The following is a 19738-nucleotide window of genomic DNA, read 5'->3' on the forward strand; positions in this document are numbered from 1 at the left end:
CCTAAGGGGAATATCTTACAGTGCTCACATTTCTAGTCTCCCATTCATATGTAACCAGGGAGGACCCTCCTTAGCGAAGGGGACAAGTCATGCTTCCTACCACAAGACCAGCTATCCTCTCCATTCAAATCAAATTTGCATGTATTTGATTTGGAATCATTGAACAAAGTGGAGATTTGTTGGAATCTTTTCTTCCATGATTGTTCCCTTTGCTGAACGCAAAACTAACTTGAAGAGTTGACTATACAGCTATGATTCAATTCAGGCTTTCAAAGAGTATGTTGTCAAACATGCTTACAGGTCTGGAAGCGAGTTAGCTGTCCCGTCCCAGCCCATCACTCACTCTCCAGATCTATTTGTCACACTTAGAGCAGCATTCATCTGAAGAGATGAACACAGTAAGCATGACTGCCCCCACTTCCATGATTGAGAGGCTGGGACGTCCCAGCCTCCCAATAATGGAAATGAGGGCAGTCACACTTATAGCATTTATTCCTTCAGACTAACTGCTCTAAGCTTGACAAACATGTCTGTAGAGAGGATGATGGGCTGGGAGAAGGACTTAAACTTGCTTCCAATTCCGTAAGCATGCTCAACAGCATGCTCTTTAAACTTCTGAACAGGGCTTCAGACACTGATGTGGAGAAACATCCATCAATCACAGTTTTTAAGATGGTATGGCTCTCTATAACTATATAGAGACTATGACTATAAGCAAATAACTGTTAACCGGTATAATTAATCCATAGACAGGCATTGTGCACCTGTGAAAAGAGTGGAGAAAACACACTCCAATTCAGATCCAATTCAGCTGCACAGACTTTACTCTCCTTGGATTAGCTGTCTCTAAAATGTCACTGTCATTTCTTCAAATCACCACAAAATGACACGAGATGTCCATCACTGTTCCTGATTCAGACATAAACCAGCTGACAGTTCTAATGGGTCAAAATTCAATCTATAAAGAATCAAAATGCATGCCCCCCAGCAAGCTGTACTTCCAAAGAGGATAAACTGAGGTCATTCGCACAAGCAGAAACTGTGCTTTGGGTGGTAAAAGAATATGTCAAATAAATATGCCAAACGATGCACAAAATTTCTATGGTGCCTAAAGAGAAGATTTTATCTACACTAAATACAAAGCACCAAAGTCCTGCCCACTTCCTCAGTGACCATAGACTCCTCCAGTTTTTGACTGGACTGGGAGGAGATCATTCTGTTGGTATAGAAAGGATAAGATATGATGCTCCCATTCAAAATTATGATTGTATTTTTAATTGCACTCTTTTTCTTCACTGTGGACAGCCTTGCAATGGGAGCATACTGAGTTCATTCACACAAGCGAAAACTGTCCTACCCAGGTTTAGGAGCTGTGCATGCTCCCAGTTTTCGGTTGTATTGCAAGCTTCTAGATAGGAGGGGGGAGAAGTGATTGTACAGAAGCAAAGTAGCAGAAAAAACTACCCAGGTTTTTTGAGTATCTACCTTGCTTCCACACAATCACTTCTCCCTCCTCCTATCTACTAGTTTGCACCTACTCAACCAAAAATTGGGAGCACACACAGCTCCCAAACCTGGGTAGAACATAGTTTTCGCTTGTGTCAATGACCTCAGAGTGTCATATTTGGAAGTACAGCTTGAGGAAAAACATTTTGGTCCTTTATAGATTGAATTATGACTCCTTAGAAAAGAAGGTAGAGGAAGCTATAGGTAGGTTGCAGGATATAATTTATCCATTATTAGTAGTATCCGTGTGATTATAAAGAACATGTTGGACAAAATGTAGAATCTTCCTAAGAAGCAGTGGCTCAAGACCATTGGATGCCTGAGATGGGGTGCCAAATACTCCATCATACCCTACTCACCACCACCTAGCATGCAAATCTCCCCTTCTTTTTCTGCCCTCCCCTTGCTATTTTCCTCTTACTCCTTTGCTTAGTGAAACAATGGATGACTCCCTCTTCTTCTCTAGGATTTGCAGCATTTGAAAAGGGAAATTGAAACAGAAGAGGAAATGTGTAGCGGAGAGGAGAGAACAGTTGTAGGCCCTAGTTTGGCAAGTTCTTTACAGGGAGTACTGTATAACGCAGGTCAGTCCATGCCATTCTGTATTGTACTGTATAACACAGGTCAATCCATTTCACTTCACTCTACTTTTTCTCTCCCATCCTACCTTTCCTGCGCTTTACACTTCTGCTGAAAAGGAAACGGAAAAATAAAACTGCAGTGACTTATTTTGTGCTCCTTGGATTTTCATACAGTCCACTTGTCCGGATGTGCACAAAATTGGCTTGGCCTTTTTGCTACAAATCTGAACCAGCTTCAAACCAGGGTGGGTAGGTTTGGTTTTAATTTTGCTCGAACCTCCCCTGGCTTGGTTCAAATTTGAACCTAATTCAAACCGGTTCCAAAAAATTCTACATAGGGTATAATGGGGACTCAAACTGACCCATTATTTCCTATGCAAAGCACATAGGGGCACAAAACAGGGGTGGGTGGTAGCTACCCAGGGGTGCCAACCACCCACTGAACCACAAAGCAATTAGAAACTCTTGTGATTTTTAATGATTTTTATGAATATTTTCCCCAATGTTTGCATTTCTCCCAAAGGAAATAATGGGGATTTGATAGTGGGTTTGGGGGCATGGCAGGCTGTGCCACATCTCCCCACAAGGTACCCCGAAGCTGGTGGGGTTTATGTCCCCCCAGAATTTGTTTAGTTTCTGGCCTTTTGACAGTTTATCTCTATCAGAGTAGCTTCTCTGCTGTGTGTGTGTGAGAGAGCGAGCGAGAGAGAGAGAGAATTTTATAAGACGAGAGAGAGAGAGAGAATGTTGCGCGTGTGCACACACACACACACACGGTATTCACCAAAAGCTTTCTTAGGAACCACTCCCAGGGGTGAGATGCACAGCCGAGGTATTGGTGGAGAACAGAAGGGGCCAAGGACCCTTCTGGCTGCCACCTCATCAATCTTCTTTTGGACCACACTTTTCAGCCCATGAACAGAAATAGTTTGGGTGCCTGAAAGGCCAACTTCTTAGACTGACAAAGAATCCTAAAATCAAATGAAAACCCATCCTTCAAGTAGGCTGTTTCGGCCCTCAGTGGAAGCAAGGCCAGAAGCCTGGACAAAACCTGCACATTTTTAGACTAGGTCCCTTTCCCAGCTGCTGAGTATCCCCACTCCCCTCTTCTTCTGACCTATTTTTTCCTGGGTCCCTTAACTGGTCCCCCACAGCTTGCCCGTTACAAGAGGAACTAGAGTGCCTAGCACTGCACAAACCACAGGCGTGCTAGAACCTACAGGGGAGCAGAAGCAGTGGCTACCGCTGTTAAATTCCCAACAGACCAGGTGGGGTCGAAACCACTGCTGGCCAATGCCAGCTGGCCCAGCGGAAACCACAGGACTAGAGCACAGGTGCCCACTATCCATCCTGTTACCTTGTACAGGGCGGGAGGGTGAGATGGTGAGAATCCAACATTCACACAAAGGTGCATTTCAAGGGAGAGAGGGGTCAAGTGCTCCATCCCCAGTGAACCAGATACTATGGTAATAACCACATGTTTGAGGACACCTTCTTACAGTGCAGGTAATGCCACAGTTTGCTCCAGCAGAAGTTTATGGCAGCTTGCAAACTTCTGCTGGAGCAAACTGTGAACCAATAATGTCATAATCATCAACCATAATGTCATAAGCAACATCATGAACCAATAATGGCATAATCAAGTTGGGGCTACTATAGGCTGCTTCCCAGAAGTAAAATAGCAGTTTCTGCATTACAAAAAGAGATTCTTCTTCCTTCCTTGAATGCACTTTAGTGATTGATTGATTGATTGATTGATTGATTGATTGATTTCTGTAGCCCTGCTAACTTGGCAAAGAGGCACCTTTTAATGTGGTAATTCTCTTTATTTAGCATGGAGAGAGTAACTGGCCCAATCCACCTCCAGCACAGTACCTTCAGTGACTGTTACTGGTGTCTATCTTTTGTTTCTTTTAGATTGTGAGCCCTTTGAGGACAGGAATCCATCTTATTTATTTATTATTTCTCTGTGTAAACCTCCCTGAGCCATTTTTAGAAGGGCGGTATAGAAATTGAATTAATAATAATAATAATAATAATAATAATAATAATAATAATAATAATAAAAAATAATAACGCTCTTCCAAAAATAGCTCAGGGCGGTTTACATTCAGCCCCTCGCTCCTTCTCCAGCAGCCTCCAACTTTACCTGCCTCCTTCTTTTTTAGGTTTCAAAACTCCCCCTCCCTTCCTGTACAAACAGGTTCAGGGGTTCATCTTTCAGGTTCAGGGGTTCAATGGTTTGACCCCAGAACCAATCCCCCCCTAGTTTGGTACGGACCTGGACCAAAACTCCCCCAAAGTTCGGGGGTTTTGCGGACTAAAAAAAATAATGTGGGTGATATGGCCACCAGGCTGCCGGGTGAAGGCCGAACTGCAGCCAAAGAGCCCCCGAATGGGCCAAGGGGGTTATTTAGAAGGCTGCAGGGAGGGGAAACCTCCATGGACCCCCCTCCCTCACTGCCTCCAGGAACTCCCCCGAGTGGAGTACAAGGTAAAAATATATTTTTTAAAAAAATGTTTTTTGGTCCGTGAACCCCCCAAACCAAATCAAACTGTGGGTGGTTGGAGGGGGTGCCGGACCAAACTGACCTAGTTGGGTTTGAGGCCAGTTTGGCTTTGAACCAAACCAGGCCAGCTGATTTTGTGAACACCCCTATGAATGACTCATGGATGCTAGAGTTGTGAGAATGGCATGTTGGAAGCAATGGGATGGAGTAGAGGCAGGAGCAGGGCTCAGGTCAGTGGGGGAGGTCTCTGGGGTACAAGGTCTGTGGCAGGGGCTGAGGGGAACAATCAAATGCTAGTGCACAGATGCAATGTGACCTTTAGTGATTGGCTGATTTCGAACAAAGAACAAAATGGAGGTGTTTCGGATTCGGGCAAAACAAAAAACAAAAAACGGGGGAAAACGCACAACCCTACACCAATATAGCATTTCAGTCCATGTGTTGAACTCTATTGGCTAACATGCCACACAGCTAGCCACACATCCAAAGGGGATCCAGCCTTGCTGGCACCACAGCACTCACCAGCCAATGGGAGTAGGTCATACCTGCTCTGACACAATACTTAGTATACCCAGAGCCTCTCAACTGTTGCTATGAACATCCACATACTAGTGAGGGCCACAGAGCCAGCAAGCCTGCATTACCCTTGAATGCCCTTGTGAGTGGGCGGTGGCAGGGACTATTGTGGCTGACCCTCATTTGGCCATAGAGCTCTGGCCAGGAAAGGTGTGATCCTTTTAGTCATTCCAGCCCTGTCTCTTGCCTTTACAGACAGGGCCTTTCCCTTGCTACCCTGACAGCCTCTCTAAGGAGTCATTGGGCTCCTGTCTCAGTCAGCCCTCCTCCTATACTGGCCCCTTATCCTCGGCTGAACTGGCTTTATATAGCCCCTGACACATGGGGCAAGTATCGCAAGATCACTGCATCTCACAAGACTTTGGTCCGTGCTCTTGCAAGAGTTGCCCCAGTTCTCATGTGACTACGTTGTTTGGTCCCAACACAGTCTCATGGTGAGTGGGGGGGACAAGTTGGTTATTTTCCTTCTGTACCCCAATTTGTCCTTAATAAATCTTTGACCTGTATAGTATAGTGCTCTACACTCCTGCTTCTCAAATGTGCTCCTGCTCCCTCCCCCTCCCTCCCTCTTTCTCTGCACTGCAGTTGTCTCGGGGAAAGTCCATGGGAGGGAAATGTGCATGGAAAATCAACACAATGCCTGTCCCATGAGTACTTATGTTATCTATATTGCACATAGTTCCTCCCAAAGGATAGAATTAAGATAAGCTTAATGATAGATAGATAGATAGATAGATAGATAGATAGATAGATAGATAGATAGTTAGATAGTTAGATAGATAGATAGATAGATAGACAGACTTAATTTTATAGTGAGGTTACTAAGTTCAGTGCCCCATTTGCTGTATTGGCAGCTGTATCAATCTTAGTTTCAATCTCCTTCAATTGATATTTAATTGGAAGCAGTAAGTCCTATATAGGAGTGAGTAACCCGTCCTGACTCAAGTGAATTGCCTTTGGTATTCAATATGTGAATGCACCCCCTCCATTCTGGACAAGATTTATTTATTTATTTATTTATTTATTTATTTATTTATTTATTTAAAATATTTCTATACCACCCAAAACTTGTGTCTCTGAGATGTGAGTCAAAGGGCTTTAAAAGCCCCGTTTGAAAAACTTCCTGGCTTCCCCTTAGATCTCCGCCTAATGGCACAGCGGGGAAGTAACTTGCCTAGGGAGCAGGAGGTTGCCGGTTTGAATCCCTGCTGGTATGTTTCCTAGACCATGAAAAACACCTATATCGAGCAGCAGTGATATGGGAAGATGCTGAAAGGCATCATCTCATACTGTGTGGGGGATGGCAATGGTAAACCGCTCCTGTATTCTACCAAAGACAACCACTTGGCTCTGTGGTCACCAGCAATAGATATATGCCTGTTCTTCCATATTGATAACATCTGGATATTTCCAATATTGAGGTCAACTTATCACACAACCAATATTAAGATTTCTCTATTCATAAAATATTCATAAAACATGCTCCATTCCTAAAACATGTTTAGTACCATTATTATAGCAGAATATGTTACTTGCTTTTAATATTAACTGGGCAAAGTATGAAAAATATTCAATCAAAATTCCAAATATTGCTTTTCTTAAACATTAAAAAACCCAGAACAATATATTGTATTACTACAACAAATCTTTATATACCACTCTTCAAAGTTCTCACAGTGGTTTACATAGGGGGAAAAAACAAATAATATATACATGGTTCCCTGTCCCCAAACAGCTCACAATCTAATAAGAAACTTAATGAAGAGACCAGCAACAGCCACCGAAGGGAAGAAATCTCCCCTTCCTTCCACAGCTGTCTCCTGAATGCAAAAATATGTCCCTGGGCATCAAAGGCATATTTTGGTAGTGCAGGCAGCTGTAGATGAGAGGGGACCTCCCCCCCTTTTGTGTGTGCTGGTGCAGCTATTGTCTGGAATATAACACTGCTGCAACATTGCTTCCTTAGTAAGGATGCTATCCATTCTGTAATAACATCAAGACACAGAGTAGGTGGTATTACTGATTACTGAGAGGACTGGGGAAAATGTATGAGGGCTTCTAGTGCATCCTCACAGATTCAACTAATGCATGCTCTTTATTAATGAGGATGTCATCCACTTTCAGTAATAATGACAAGAGGAGCTTGTATTATGCATAATTAAAAGGCAGTGAGAGGATTTTTAACATTGAGTATGCATGTAAATCAAATGAGAGATGCCTTCTATTCAATTATAATAATTTAAGGTTAAAAAGTTAACTTTTCAACTTTTTAAATTTTAGAGAGTTATTGATTTCTTTTAAAACCGTTTTTAGGATTTAATTGATTTTAATGTTTTGTTTAGTGTTTTGTCGTTGTGAACCACCCTGAGACTTTGGTTGGGGCGGCATACAAATATGTTAAATAAATAAATAAATAAATGTAACATATCTTTCTTTCTATTATTTCTTCTGGAAAAGAAAATGGAAAACCAGACCACAGTGACTTATTTTGTTCTTTTGGGACTTTCATACAATCCACCGGTCCAGATGTTCCTCTTCTTCACCTTTTCATTGATATATTTGGTAACGCTGCTGGGAAATATGATGATTATGATTGTGATAAGAAGCAACAGAAACCTCCACAGCCCCATGTACTTCTTCCTGAGCCATCTGTCTTTTCTTGATATCTGCTATTCTTCAGTCACGGTGCCTAAGCTGCTCACAAATCTCTATGGAAGCAAGAGAATTTCACACAATGGCTGCATTGCCCAGATGTTTTTAATCCTTCTGACAGGAACCACTGAAGCTTTCATTCTTGCAGCAATGGCTTTTGACCGATACACCGCCATATGCAAGCCCATGCATTATGTGCAAATCATGAACAGTGTATTTTGTAGACTGCTGGTGGGAAGTGCTTGGACAATATGTTCCTTATATGCAATGATAAATACATTATCCCTCTTGAAGCTAGTGTTCTGTGGTCCAAACATTATCAACCATTTTAGCTGTGAACTCCCATCTCTACTTGCCTTATCTTGCTCGGAGACATTCCTCAACAGGATTATATTTTTTATTACTGCTAATACATTAGGAGGTTCTTCATTCTTTGTTATACTGGCATCTTATATCCAAATCATCTCTACAGTGCTGAAGATGCATTCAGCAGCAGCTAAACGGAAAACCTTCTCCACCTGCAGTTCCCACCTCATTGTTGTGATATTATTTTATGGCACTGCTTTGTTTAGGTATATGAGTCCAACCTCTAGCTACTCAGCCATTGTGGATGAATTCTTTTCCATCCAATACAGCATTTCAACCCCAATGTTAAACCCCATTATTTACAGCCTAAAAACCAAGGAGGTGAAGGAAGCCATCAAGAAACTTATTGGGTACAAGTCACTGATGTCTGGCATTATGTATGATTAAGGAAATCAACAACTGATTGGAAGTGAGTTGTAAAACAAATGCATTGGCATTTCTCAGACTTGATTCAGGCAGTAGTGTTAGTACTCTGTAGTAATTCAGGCTATAAAGAGCCAAGCTTGACTTGTGTGTATCTGTTTCTTTGACTATTTATCAAGCTGATTGTTTGAGTGTTTTATGAGGAACTGTTGAACTGTTGTGTTATCCCTACAGATTGTCCAAGCCACACAGGCTGAATTAGGTTAGTGCTGGCCCCAAATCCGCTGCTATGGGAATACATGCAGTTACCATTCCCCCTCCTCAATGACTAGGTCATGATGAGTTTCATTCCACTAGCGCATTCCAGGACAAAAAAAGAATGGCAGAGAATAGGAGCCAATTACTGAGAAGACCAGCAGCAGTTCTGTGGCTGTTGCCACCACTTCTACCTATTCTAGTTACGGAAGGAAAAATGCTTACAGTAAGCCAACCCTCAACAAAAAAATATGTGTTGATCTCATAAGGTCCTCACAAAACTTCTGTGATTGCTTCCACCCTCAGACTTATGGTGGTGAACTGAACGTTGCACTTCACCTCTGTGCTAGGTATGCTTCTTTATCCTGCAGTGTATGGTTGCAGACTTCCTGTTTGTTCTTCACACATTGCACTGGCACAGGACTGCCAGTATTGTTAAGATGTGGAATATTTTCAACATTCCTACATTACGAACCCTGAACAGTTTCCAACATTATAACTCCTAAATATTCTCAGGCATATACAATCAAAACCACTTGTCCAATATTCCTGACCATTTGGACACGTCAGCTAAGTGACAAAGGACAGCACCCATCCAAACTTGGTGGAGACACATTGAGAACTGGATTAAATACAGCAGATCTAACTTTTTTCTATTGAACAGGGATTTAAACATGTTGGCAGACTTTTTTCATCAACAGACATGATATGTAACTGGATTTCTTGTCCTTTAAAGTCATTTCAGCCATTAGGCTCCATGTCCGAGAAGCATCTTTTATAATTATGTTAAATACCCATGAAATTTTTTGTGTTCTTTTTGTTATTTGTTCTCTCAAGTTGTGATTTTAAATGCATGAAATCGATCTTCACTCATAGTACAGAGTCTGTTCAATAGCACTTTTAAAGTTCCCCACAGCAGTGCCCAGAATCAACATGGTGGCCAGCTCTTTCCCTGCCTGAGCTTAGAGCACAGTACTTCACCTCTTTCCCTTCATTCTCTTCTCCCTCCTTCCCCCTTTGGAGCTTTAGGTGCAGCCCTTTAAGAGCTGCAACCAGGCCCATTGCTCCTCCTTCAACCCCAACTCTTCTCCAGCAGAATCATTTTGCAGTCTTCATCCATAGATGCACATTCTAGGAGTGAGGCAGCCACCCTGCAGCAAGTCAAGCCCATGATAGGCAAGCCCCGCCCCCCGGAGACTCTGTCTCTTGCCTGCCTATCTGATTGTGCCATCCTCCTATCACCATGTACTCCCTACCCCTGCAGCAGCTTCAACCTGGATCGGTGGGTGTGTAGAGGTATTCTCCTCTTTGCTAGGGCTGGATGCAGCTGCACATGTCACAGCCAGCATTTGAAGGGAACCAACTAAGAGAAGGGGAATGCAACTGTGGCAATGAGCCTGTATCTTTGTACTGGAGGCAGGCAATGGAATGCCTCACTGTCCTTGAGGACAATGCCCTTTCTGCTGGAGGGAGGACTGAAGCATCTCCAGGAGGACAGTGGGTGGAGGCAGGCAGGCATGGCAAGCCTGGAGGTTGTTGGGGCACTACCTGGGGCATAGGTAAGGCACACTCAGAGGCATGCTGAAGTTGACCAGGAGTTGGTATCTACTAGATACCAGGCCTAGGAACCAAATTCCTGTCAAGGTGGAAGAGGTATGATGTTGAGGTGTTGCAGAGAAAGAGAACCAAGAACAATGGCCTCTACGGAGGGTGAATTTGGTGAGCTGAATGAGGCTCGCACCAAAGGTGAGGGTCAACTCATGCAATTAATGGCTGAGCATTGCTCAGAGCTTCCAAGGCCCCTGGGGGCTGAGTATGTCTTACAAAACCTGAAAGTAGTTGTGCAAGACAACTGCTTGAGAAGGTTTCAGTGAGCACAGACTGAGTAAGGGAGCTTTGATCACAGAGTTGCCTCTGGCCAGGAGAACAGCAGTGGAGCAGATAGGGTGGTGCACAGTCTGAGTAGCGCCTTCTCTTCATCACTGCTTCCCTTGCTGCTCTTCTCCACCTAAAGTGATTGGACTTGTTTGGAAGTCAGACAGAGATTGGCCCACCTTGCTAGCCAGAGAGGTGGGAGGTGCCAGCAGCAGGGAGCAATTGCAGCCTTTCCCTACTTAATCCTAGAGTATCTCTGAGCATGTGTGGAGTGCATACAGGTATGCTGGCTGGAGCTGGAGGAGGCCATTTGCTTGATGCCCCCCTGCCTGTGCATACCTGACAGCCTGCCTCTTCTGAGCCCAGCATTGCTCACTAATGTCCCTCCCCACTTTTTCCATCCCCATCATGGGCCATGACTCACTACTTGATTGGTAGCAGCAGCATCCTGGAGGATGGCCTGAATGTATATCAGCTCATAATTAATAAGCTTTTCTAAAAGTAAGTGGCTCCCTCTTGATGGAGTGTGTGTGTGTGTGTGTGTGAGAGAGAGAGAGAGAGAGAGAGAGAGAGAGAGAGAGAGAGAGAGAGAGAGAGAGAGAGAGACCGGAGAAGACCTGTGGAGGGGCAGCTGGGCTCCCGCATCTGTCTCCATTGGACCCAAATGTCTGCCTCTTCTTGGGAGAGCTAGACTACCCATAGGTTTTCTTAGAGAGCAGGTCCACCCATTGAACCCAATTGGTAGATCAGCTCTCCCAAGAAAAACAGTACTTAAAATGCACTTAATTTGAATTAGGGTCGAGTCTATTCAACCTCTACAATTGCCATTGAGATCAATGGTTATTTGATTTGAGGCTGAATCATTCAAATCCACCTAATTCGAATTGAATTGATTCATCCTCAAATCGTGGTTCACATCCACACTCCTTTGGGACAACCCAACATTGAACTGTCATGGGCTGCTTCAAAGTTGAGAGAGGGAGAGGATCTGCCTTTGCATTGGGGAAGTGGATTTATCATTGCATTTCCAAGAGGTAGACACTGGACATTGCATTTCATCTGTGGTGTGTGTGTGTGTGTGTGTGTGTGTGTGTGTGTGTGTGTGTGTGTGTGTGAAATTCAGCATCAGGTAGAGGGCAATCCTTCTGCAAGGTATTGATCTAATAATGACAAATTTGGTTATATAGTGAGCATCACATCTCTAAGGCACTAAACCAGGAACCAGAACTTTTAGTCCAAAGTAGTGTGCATGATAACTTGAAGCAGAAATGATGTTTCATCTAAATGAAGTAGAAATAACTAAAAGACATACTGTATGTTTTTATTTTTCCATATTTCCTAGGTGAAGGACACATTTTCTCACACTTTTGAACTCTGTCATGAGAGGATTTTGTTTTTGTCTTAGAGAAAACCAATACAGGTCCTACTTGTTTGGTGTCCACATATTCCATCCAATTTTAGAGTTGACTACTAATTCAGTTGTTATAGGAAGGACTAGAAATGATGGTACCAAGACAAGCACTACTTTTTATTTCCAACTGTGTGTACCAGATTTCAGAAAGGGAAAAAAATGAAAATCTCTGGCCTTGTATACATAGTTTTTGTGAGGCAGGAAATTTTATATCTAAAGTATTTGCCACAAAAGACTTTTCATGTTAGGAGCCTATGACTGATGAAGCAACTTTACAGCACAGCCATGGATAAAGTTGATAAAACCTGGGACTAGAATTGCCTATTAATTACAGCTAATGTGGATTTATGTGGCAAATGTAGAGGGGAAGCAGAATAATTTTAAGGGGGAAAAAGGGAGAGAATAGAGTTTTGATCAGATCAGCAGTATTTATTGGCAGGAGAGAGGTTCAGTTCATTCCTGCTTCACATCAACAAGATAAAAAACAGTGAGACAAATGGCAAACCAATTGTCAGTAAGTTTTCATTGGGCTCCCCAGCTTATGAGATTTCCAGGCATTCATGGATGGTCAGAGCCATAGTGCTGAAAGAGCTGTGCTCGTGATTTTATCCTGGAACTATTCCCATGTTCAGCCTGCCAGTAACCTTGAGAATATTCAGCAGTGATGTCTAGCTGCTCAGAAGAGCCTCAATAATCATCTAGGTTTTGTGGTCTCTCTCAGTATGTCTGGAGAAACAGGCACTCAAGAGTTAACACAAGTTCTCTGATGCAGGATTAACACACATTCTATGAGGCCTGCAGCAAGAGTTAAAGGTTCTGTCCCAGAAGGCAGAACTTTAACCTCTAGGGCGGTTACTAGGGGTCAAGAGAGTTTGTTTGGGAAGCTGGTGGTAGCAGTTGGATGTTAGATAAGGAAAAGAAGATGGTATTAGGTTAGTTTTGACACAGGGTAGGAAGTAGAACCCTAAATAAAAAAGAGAAACATACATAGTAAGAATAAGGACCAGGCAAATCATTTGTTTGGATCTGTGGTCTCAGTTGTAAGTGATGTTAGTGGAAGGAGGAAAGTGGGAAAGCTCCTATTCTACCCCTTCAGAATCGCTTCCAGAGAGAAAGAGACAACTTCATAGAAGACAGGTCTATCAATGGCTACTAATCTGGTGGCTATAGGCCACCTCCAGCCTCAAAATGCCATTCCCATGATAAGTCTATTGGAAGAAAAACCACCCCAGAAATGAATAAGCTTACATGCAAGTGGAGCATTGCCAAGGAAGTTCTACACAGATGCATTGGACTTCAGAAGAGGAAACGTCCATACATAATAACAGGTGCCAAACCCGGCCTCCCCTACCATTATGGATGAATTATTTTTGATACAGTGCAGCATTTCGACCCTCATGCTGTACCCCATTATCACTTCCCTGGCCTGAAAAACAGGGAAGTGAAAGCCTTTTAAAAAAAATTACTGTGGTACATACCATTGACTAAACATGTTATGTAAAATAGCTAATCATTAGGCAAAGCAATAAATGCATTGGCACTGAGTTTGCAAATACACTGACACTCATCTGAGTGAAAATAAAATGTTGTGGCTTGGCTATGAGTAAATCCTGTTACGCACATGTCTGGGGTCACAGTCTTCAACTGCCTCTCTTCCTCGGCTCCTGTTTATAGCCTGTTGAAGTGGCCTCAGAAGTGCTGGGGAGGAGGTTAATTGTCACCCTATTCCTCCACCAACTGTCAGGGAGAGGGGTCAGACCACTCCTCACTGGGCATTTCTAGGGCCAAGTCTCTCCCATCACTCTGGACCTCCTCATCCCTGGCCATCCAAACCTTAAATAAAGCCCTGCAATCAGAGCAAACCCATCACCCTCTCTTCTCCACCACTGCTCTATAAGTGTGCACGGCTGCCATTTTGGCCACTGTCACACATGCGTAAATGGCCTCTGCGGGGCCTGGCAAGGCCTCGCAGAGGTCATTTGCGCATGCGCGGTGGCCATTTCTTTTTTAAAAAATGGCAAAAAAGGCTGTCGCGCATGCACAAATGACCTCTGTGAGCCCCTGGGCCATGCCAGGCCCCACAGAGGCCATTTATGCATGCGCAGCAGCATCCAAAATGGCCAACCACACACACTTAGAGAGGCCTGAACAAGCCAGAAAGCAGCATTTTACAGGCTCGTGGTGGTGATTTAAGAGGCCGGCAGAGGGAGGGGGAACACTCACTGACACACACACATCCCACAGCCTATAGGAAGACCCCTGAAGGGGCTAGAGGTATTTCAAATTAATTATTTTTTTTAAAAAAAAATTGTGAACACCCCCCCGACCAGACTGGAGGGTGGTTCGATGGGGGCTGGACCGAACTGGTTCAGACTCGAACCAAACTGGGCCAGCCAGCTCCATGCACATCCCTAAATAATAGGGGGGCCTCTTCTATCACCCTGAATCATTCTTATCATGACTCAGCACAAGGCAAGCTTTATGGGGCACTCCAATAAGGATGACAGCTCTGTCCTGAGATCGTCCCAAGCTGAGGGTAAAAGGTTTTCATCCACCTACTTACCATTGGCATACCTCTCTTCTATCACTGGCTTGCCTCTTCATTTGGAGGACCATAGATTCTAGAAGATATTAAAGACTATAATGTATTTTATAGTCTATAGTTCCAGGGATCATAGAAAATGCCATCCTCACTAGCAGCTGTTGTTATGTATGGATGTTTCCTCTTCAGAGGGAGTCTGTGTTGGAATTCCTTGGAAATGCTCCACAGAAAGCTCATTCACTTCTGGGGTGGTTTCCCCCCAATTTACATATAATTGGAATAGTATGGAAACCACCCCACCACAGGAAGTCCATTCATTTAGGAGTAGTTTTCTATCCTTTGTCATATCTTTATTAATAACATACGTATCATAATTGGTGAGGGGCCATAGTTGGGGATACATCATATAGATCATATACATTAGAGCCAGTGTGGTGTAGTGGTTAGAGTGCTGGACTAGGAACGGGGAGACCCGAGTTCAAATCCCCATTCAGCCATGAGACTTGCTGGGTGACTCTGGGCCAGTCACTTCTCTCTCAGCCTAACCTACTTCACAGGGTTGTTGTGAGAGAGAAACTCAAGTATATAGTACACCGCTGTAGGCTCCTTAGAGGAAGAACAGGATATAAATGTAATAAATAAATACCTCATATGTTTCTATTTTATATATTTTATATCAGATTTGTTTTCATATTTTTAGCTTAATACTTTTAACTGTAATTTTTATTATATATTTTTTAACTTTTGTAAACTGCATTGGGATTGTTTTTAATGAAAGGCGGTAGATACATTTAACGATAGATAGATAGATAGATAGATAGATAGATAGATATCAGAGTGCAGATAAGAGTTTGACAACAAGAGCATAGCTGAGAGTGTAGTGATTTAATTGTTTATATAATTTTATGCAGCCTGGGGTGGAAATCTACCCCCAAATCTGGATGAAGGCTAAAAAGCATGGGAGACACAACCAATCCCTGAGGAACTGTATAGAACAACTCCCATAGTGGGGACAGCTGTGGCCAGGCCCCTGCTTTGGGGATCTTATCTCAAGAATGCCTCCAGACCCTGGCAAATATCAAAACAAGTCACCACTTCAAGCCAAGGCCGATCAAAAAACATGGCACCATAGAGGGTTTTCATCCAGACCTAATTCAGAATGCAGCTTTCTGACTTTCCTTTGTATGGAAGATGCTTCAGTGGCTTCATGGGGTGAAGAGCAGAAAGGAAACTGCTGTGATGCCACATCCACAAGAGGGAAAGAGGAAATAGCTGATTTAAAAAATCAGTGGTAGAAATTACTTCCTTTCCTTGTGTAAGCACTTGAAGTTGATCCTTGCAGAAATAATTGGCTTCAGAATTTAATATATTTCTACCTATCCACCCTATGCAAAGTGATCGATACCATGCAGACATGCCTGTCTTTTATTTTTTAAATGCTTACATCAGTACAAAAGGTGTACTTTTCTGATTACTTTAATTGCCCTGTTACAATGAGCATTTCAATGTCACCTACAATTTCTCATACTGACAAAGATCTCTCCAGGGCTGATTCCAGCTAGTAGAAATACTACTTACATTTGGTTCTTAGAGTGCAGGAGAATCCTATTGCAGCATATCAGGTACCTTTTCATTCCCTTCCCCATTATTATGATCTGGGCAGGGTAATCAGATGCAAATTCAGACAGTGTTTGTAATTGCCTAAGATGTATAACTGCTGAATAATCAACCAGCAATTGGTCCACCTAGCTGTCTGCACTGACAGGCACTGACTTTCTGGGGTCTCGTCCAGCCCGATTTGGAGATCTCAGGGTCTGAAATTCAGTCCTTCTGAATGCACAGTATGCATTCTACCACTGAGATGCAATATCTTGCATACTAGTTTGTCTGATGCCTAGAATGGAAACTTTGACAGGTGGAGTTGTCCTGCAAAGATGGGAAAGGCTTCATGTGACAAAATTCCATTTTCTACACCCCTTTGAAAGAATTGGTTGATTAACACTGTCATAGTCTGAAGTGATGATTTATGTGTATGTTCTGAGGGAGGAATGTTTCTCACATACTAGAAGCTTCTTACACAAATACAGTGATAGTGATGGAAAGTTCATCTGCTGGCGATGAGTTGGATCTGAAGAAATTGTATCTGACCAAATAATTATGACAAGGTAGTTCTAGCAAACTTAACTCCTATTTATTTCACTGCTCCTTTGTCAAGATTTTGATATAACTTGACATGATAGCATCATCATTATGATTGTGCAGTGTTTTACTAATGCACACATACAATCCTGCACATTAATAAAACAAAAAGAAATTTGATACTCCTATATGTGCAATCATATAAGAAGTGCATTTTTGTAGCAGCCATTTTATCTATGTGCATAAGTGGACCTAGGCAGTGGTGGTCATACAAAGATAATCTTGATGCAATCATTTATATAAGAACATCAGTATTGCTTTTTTGTTGTGCTGTTGTTCTCAGTGTGCACATGTACATTAGTACTGCATAGGTAGGGTAGAGATATAGATGGGTGAAATCAATTTATATCTGTGAGAAACTGCATGCACAATGCTCTGTAGAAAAGCTGAAAAACAGAGAATTCAAAATGAACAAGTTTCACATGGAAAACCACAACAATTCCAAATCCAGGGAGAAATTTGAATGAGGATTTCAGCTGTATCCCTAAAGGTATTACTAACCCCTTTTTAAATGGATTTGTAAAACAGTCTAGTTCAGGGATTCTCAACCTTGGGTCCCCAGATGTTGATGGACAAGTCTCATAATCCCCAACCAAAGGCCATTGGGGCTGGGGATTATGGGAGCTGAAGTCCAATAACATCTGGGGACCCAAGGTTGAGAATCCCTGAACTAGATGGCTCAAGCAGATGAGCCAATCAGCATACTTCAGAATAATGAGATCAGTACGAATATCTCAGGACCCTGGGAACAAGATAGACAATCCAGAGAGGGAAGATGAGTCAGCTTTCTGGTGAAGAGAGAAAAGACAGAAGGGAGAATGGTCAGCAAAAGCAAAGCTTGGATTGAAAGGGGTGGAAAATCCCTCTATACACACAATAACTACATTTCACACTACATTTCAACTGCAATAACTAAATAAATACCTATTTTGGTACTCAACCCCATTGAAATCAGTGGCTGATATCCAGACCAAGTTATTCAGTAGTACTACTTGGGAGTTACTTTAAAGTTACTCTAGTAAATATCAGTACATCCTCTTCTATCAAATTTAGGCAGGAGGTCAGCCAGTAGAATTTGCTTCTTATCTAAGGCAACATACATAGGAACAGGCTACAAATCCCACTGATTTCCCTGGGTGAAACCTATCACAAGTTTTGATTACAGTACAGATTCAAAATGCTTAACTTTAGTTGAAATATATAATTTTGTTTCTCTGGATTCTTTTAATGAAAGACTAAACCATCACTTATCCATTGACTCCTCTCGCATATCTTAAATACATACATTCAGTTTTCTTTAATGTAAACATATATTTGTCTTTCTTATTTTGGCAGCTTATGCTTTTGCTGGAAAAGGACATGGAATCTAATCATCCAAATATTCCTCTTTCTGGTGTTTTTAATTATTTATGCAATAACTCTGATGGGGAATATGTTAATCATGATAGTGGTAGAGAATGACAACCGTCTTCAGAGCCCCATGTATTTCTTCCTGAGTCAACTGTCTTTGCTGGATATCTGCTACTCTTCAGTCACAGTGCCTAAGGTGCTGGTCAATTTTTTTTGTCAGGCAGACAATTTCATACAATAACTGTATTACCCAGATGTTTTTCATCCTTCTGACAGGATGTGCTGAAGTTTTCATTCTTACAGCAATGGCATATGACCGATATTCTGCCATATGCCACCCACTGCATTATGTTGAAACCATGAACATTCCATTTTGTAAACAATTGGTGGGCGGTGCATGGGTGATTGATTTCTTCTATTCCACAGCAAACACGCTGCCTATCTTGAGACTAATGTTCTGTGGCCCCAACATTATCAAACACTTCAGTTGTGAGCTTCCATCCCTCCTTGCCTTGTCCTGCACAGAAACATTCATGAGTAAAATTATGTTCTTCATTACTGGTGGTGCTGTGGGGGGCTTCTCATTCTCTCTTACTCTGGTGTCTTATGTGAACATCATCTCTACTATCCTGAAGATTAACTCGGCAGAAGGTAGGAGGAAAACCTTCTCCACTTGCGGTTCCCACCTCATTGTTGTGTTTCTCTTTTATGGGACTGGCTAATTTCGGTATCTAAGGCCCAGGTCAGCCTCTTCAATAATTCTGGATGAACCCTTTTCCATCCAATATAGGATTACTACACCTATGTTAAACCCCATTATCTACAGCCTGAAGACCAAAGAGGTGAAAGAGGCAATTAGGAAATTAATGAGGCAAAAACTTTGATTAGTCCCATTCACTGAAACTGTTGACCGTGAAGCAAATCAAACCATAAGTTGCCTTTCAAAATCTTTTTTCTTCAGCTTAAACTTGTTTGAAGGCTCCCAGAGTTAGTTCATTTTAGTTAAGGCAACAGTCACTGAAGTGTATTTAAGTTGAATAGATATTTTCCACCCTGTTCCGATCAGCTTATTGGTTAATCAGGTCCTTCCTGTTCATGCAAAAAAAATTAAATCAATAAAGTCATTTTATTTATTATTTTTAAGGACAGATTCGTATGCTTCAGGCAATTGCACTGGACGTTTGATTTCTGTTGAGAAGGAAACCCATTTGGTTGTCTTTGTGCACTGAAATTCATTTGCACATAGTAGCTTCTACAGGTTTTTGGGACATCACAACTGTGCAAGCTCCCTAAAGGGGGAAAAGGATATATGTTAAAATTACAATAGACAACTTTCTGGGAGCTATTTCACACAACCAACTTACTGGGGACGTAGGGATAATTGAGGGATGGGTTCAAATAACCCAGGCTTCCCAACTCCTGAGGGTCCCAAAGCTCCACTCCTTCCTGTTTTCTTGATTATCTCCCTCACTCTAGGGGGCTACTGGGGAGGGGGCAAAAATGAGCCCCCTCTCCCCTAGCTATGCCCCTGCAATTTACAATGTTAAACATA

At 42.5% G+C, this 19738-nt stretch overlaps 1 protein-coding gene and 1 pseudogene across 1 annotated transcript; both read left to right on the forward strand.

The window, feature by feature from the left end:
- The first annotated feature begins 7633 nt into the window (after positions 1-7633).
- LOC128331143 (olfactory receptor 5A1-like) lies at positions 7634-8578 on the forward strand. The gene has a single exon (XM_053264497.1). The coding sequence runs from the start codon at positions 7634-7636 to the stop codon at positions 8576-8578; it is 945 nt and encodes a 314-aa protein (XP_053120472.1).
- Positions 8579-17550: 8972 nt separating this feature from the next.
- Positions 17551-19070, forward strand: LOC128331145 (olfactory receptor 1G1-like; annotated as a pseudogene).
- Positions 19071-19738: the final 668 nt, after the last annotated feature.

Source organism: Hemicordylus capensis, chromosome 6 (genome assembly GCF_027244095.1).
Source record: "Hemicordylus capensis ecotype Gifberg chromosome 6, rHemCap1.1.pri, whole genome shotgun sequence".
Classification (NCBI taxonomy): domain Eukaryota; kingdom Metazoa; phylum Chordata; class Lepidosauria; order Squamata; family Cordylidae; genus Hemicordylus; species Hemicordylus capensis.

Coding starts and splice junctions, on each gene's coding strand:
- LOC128331143 (XM_053264497.1), top strand. CDS start 7,634: ATGGAAAACCAGACCACAGTGACTTATTTTGTTCTTTTGGGACTTTCA.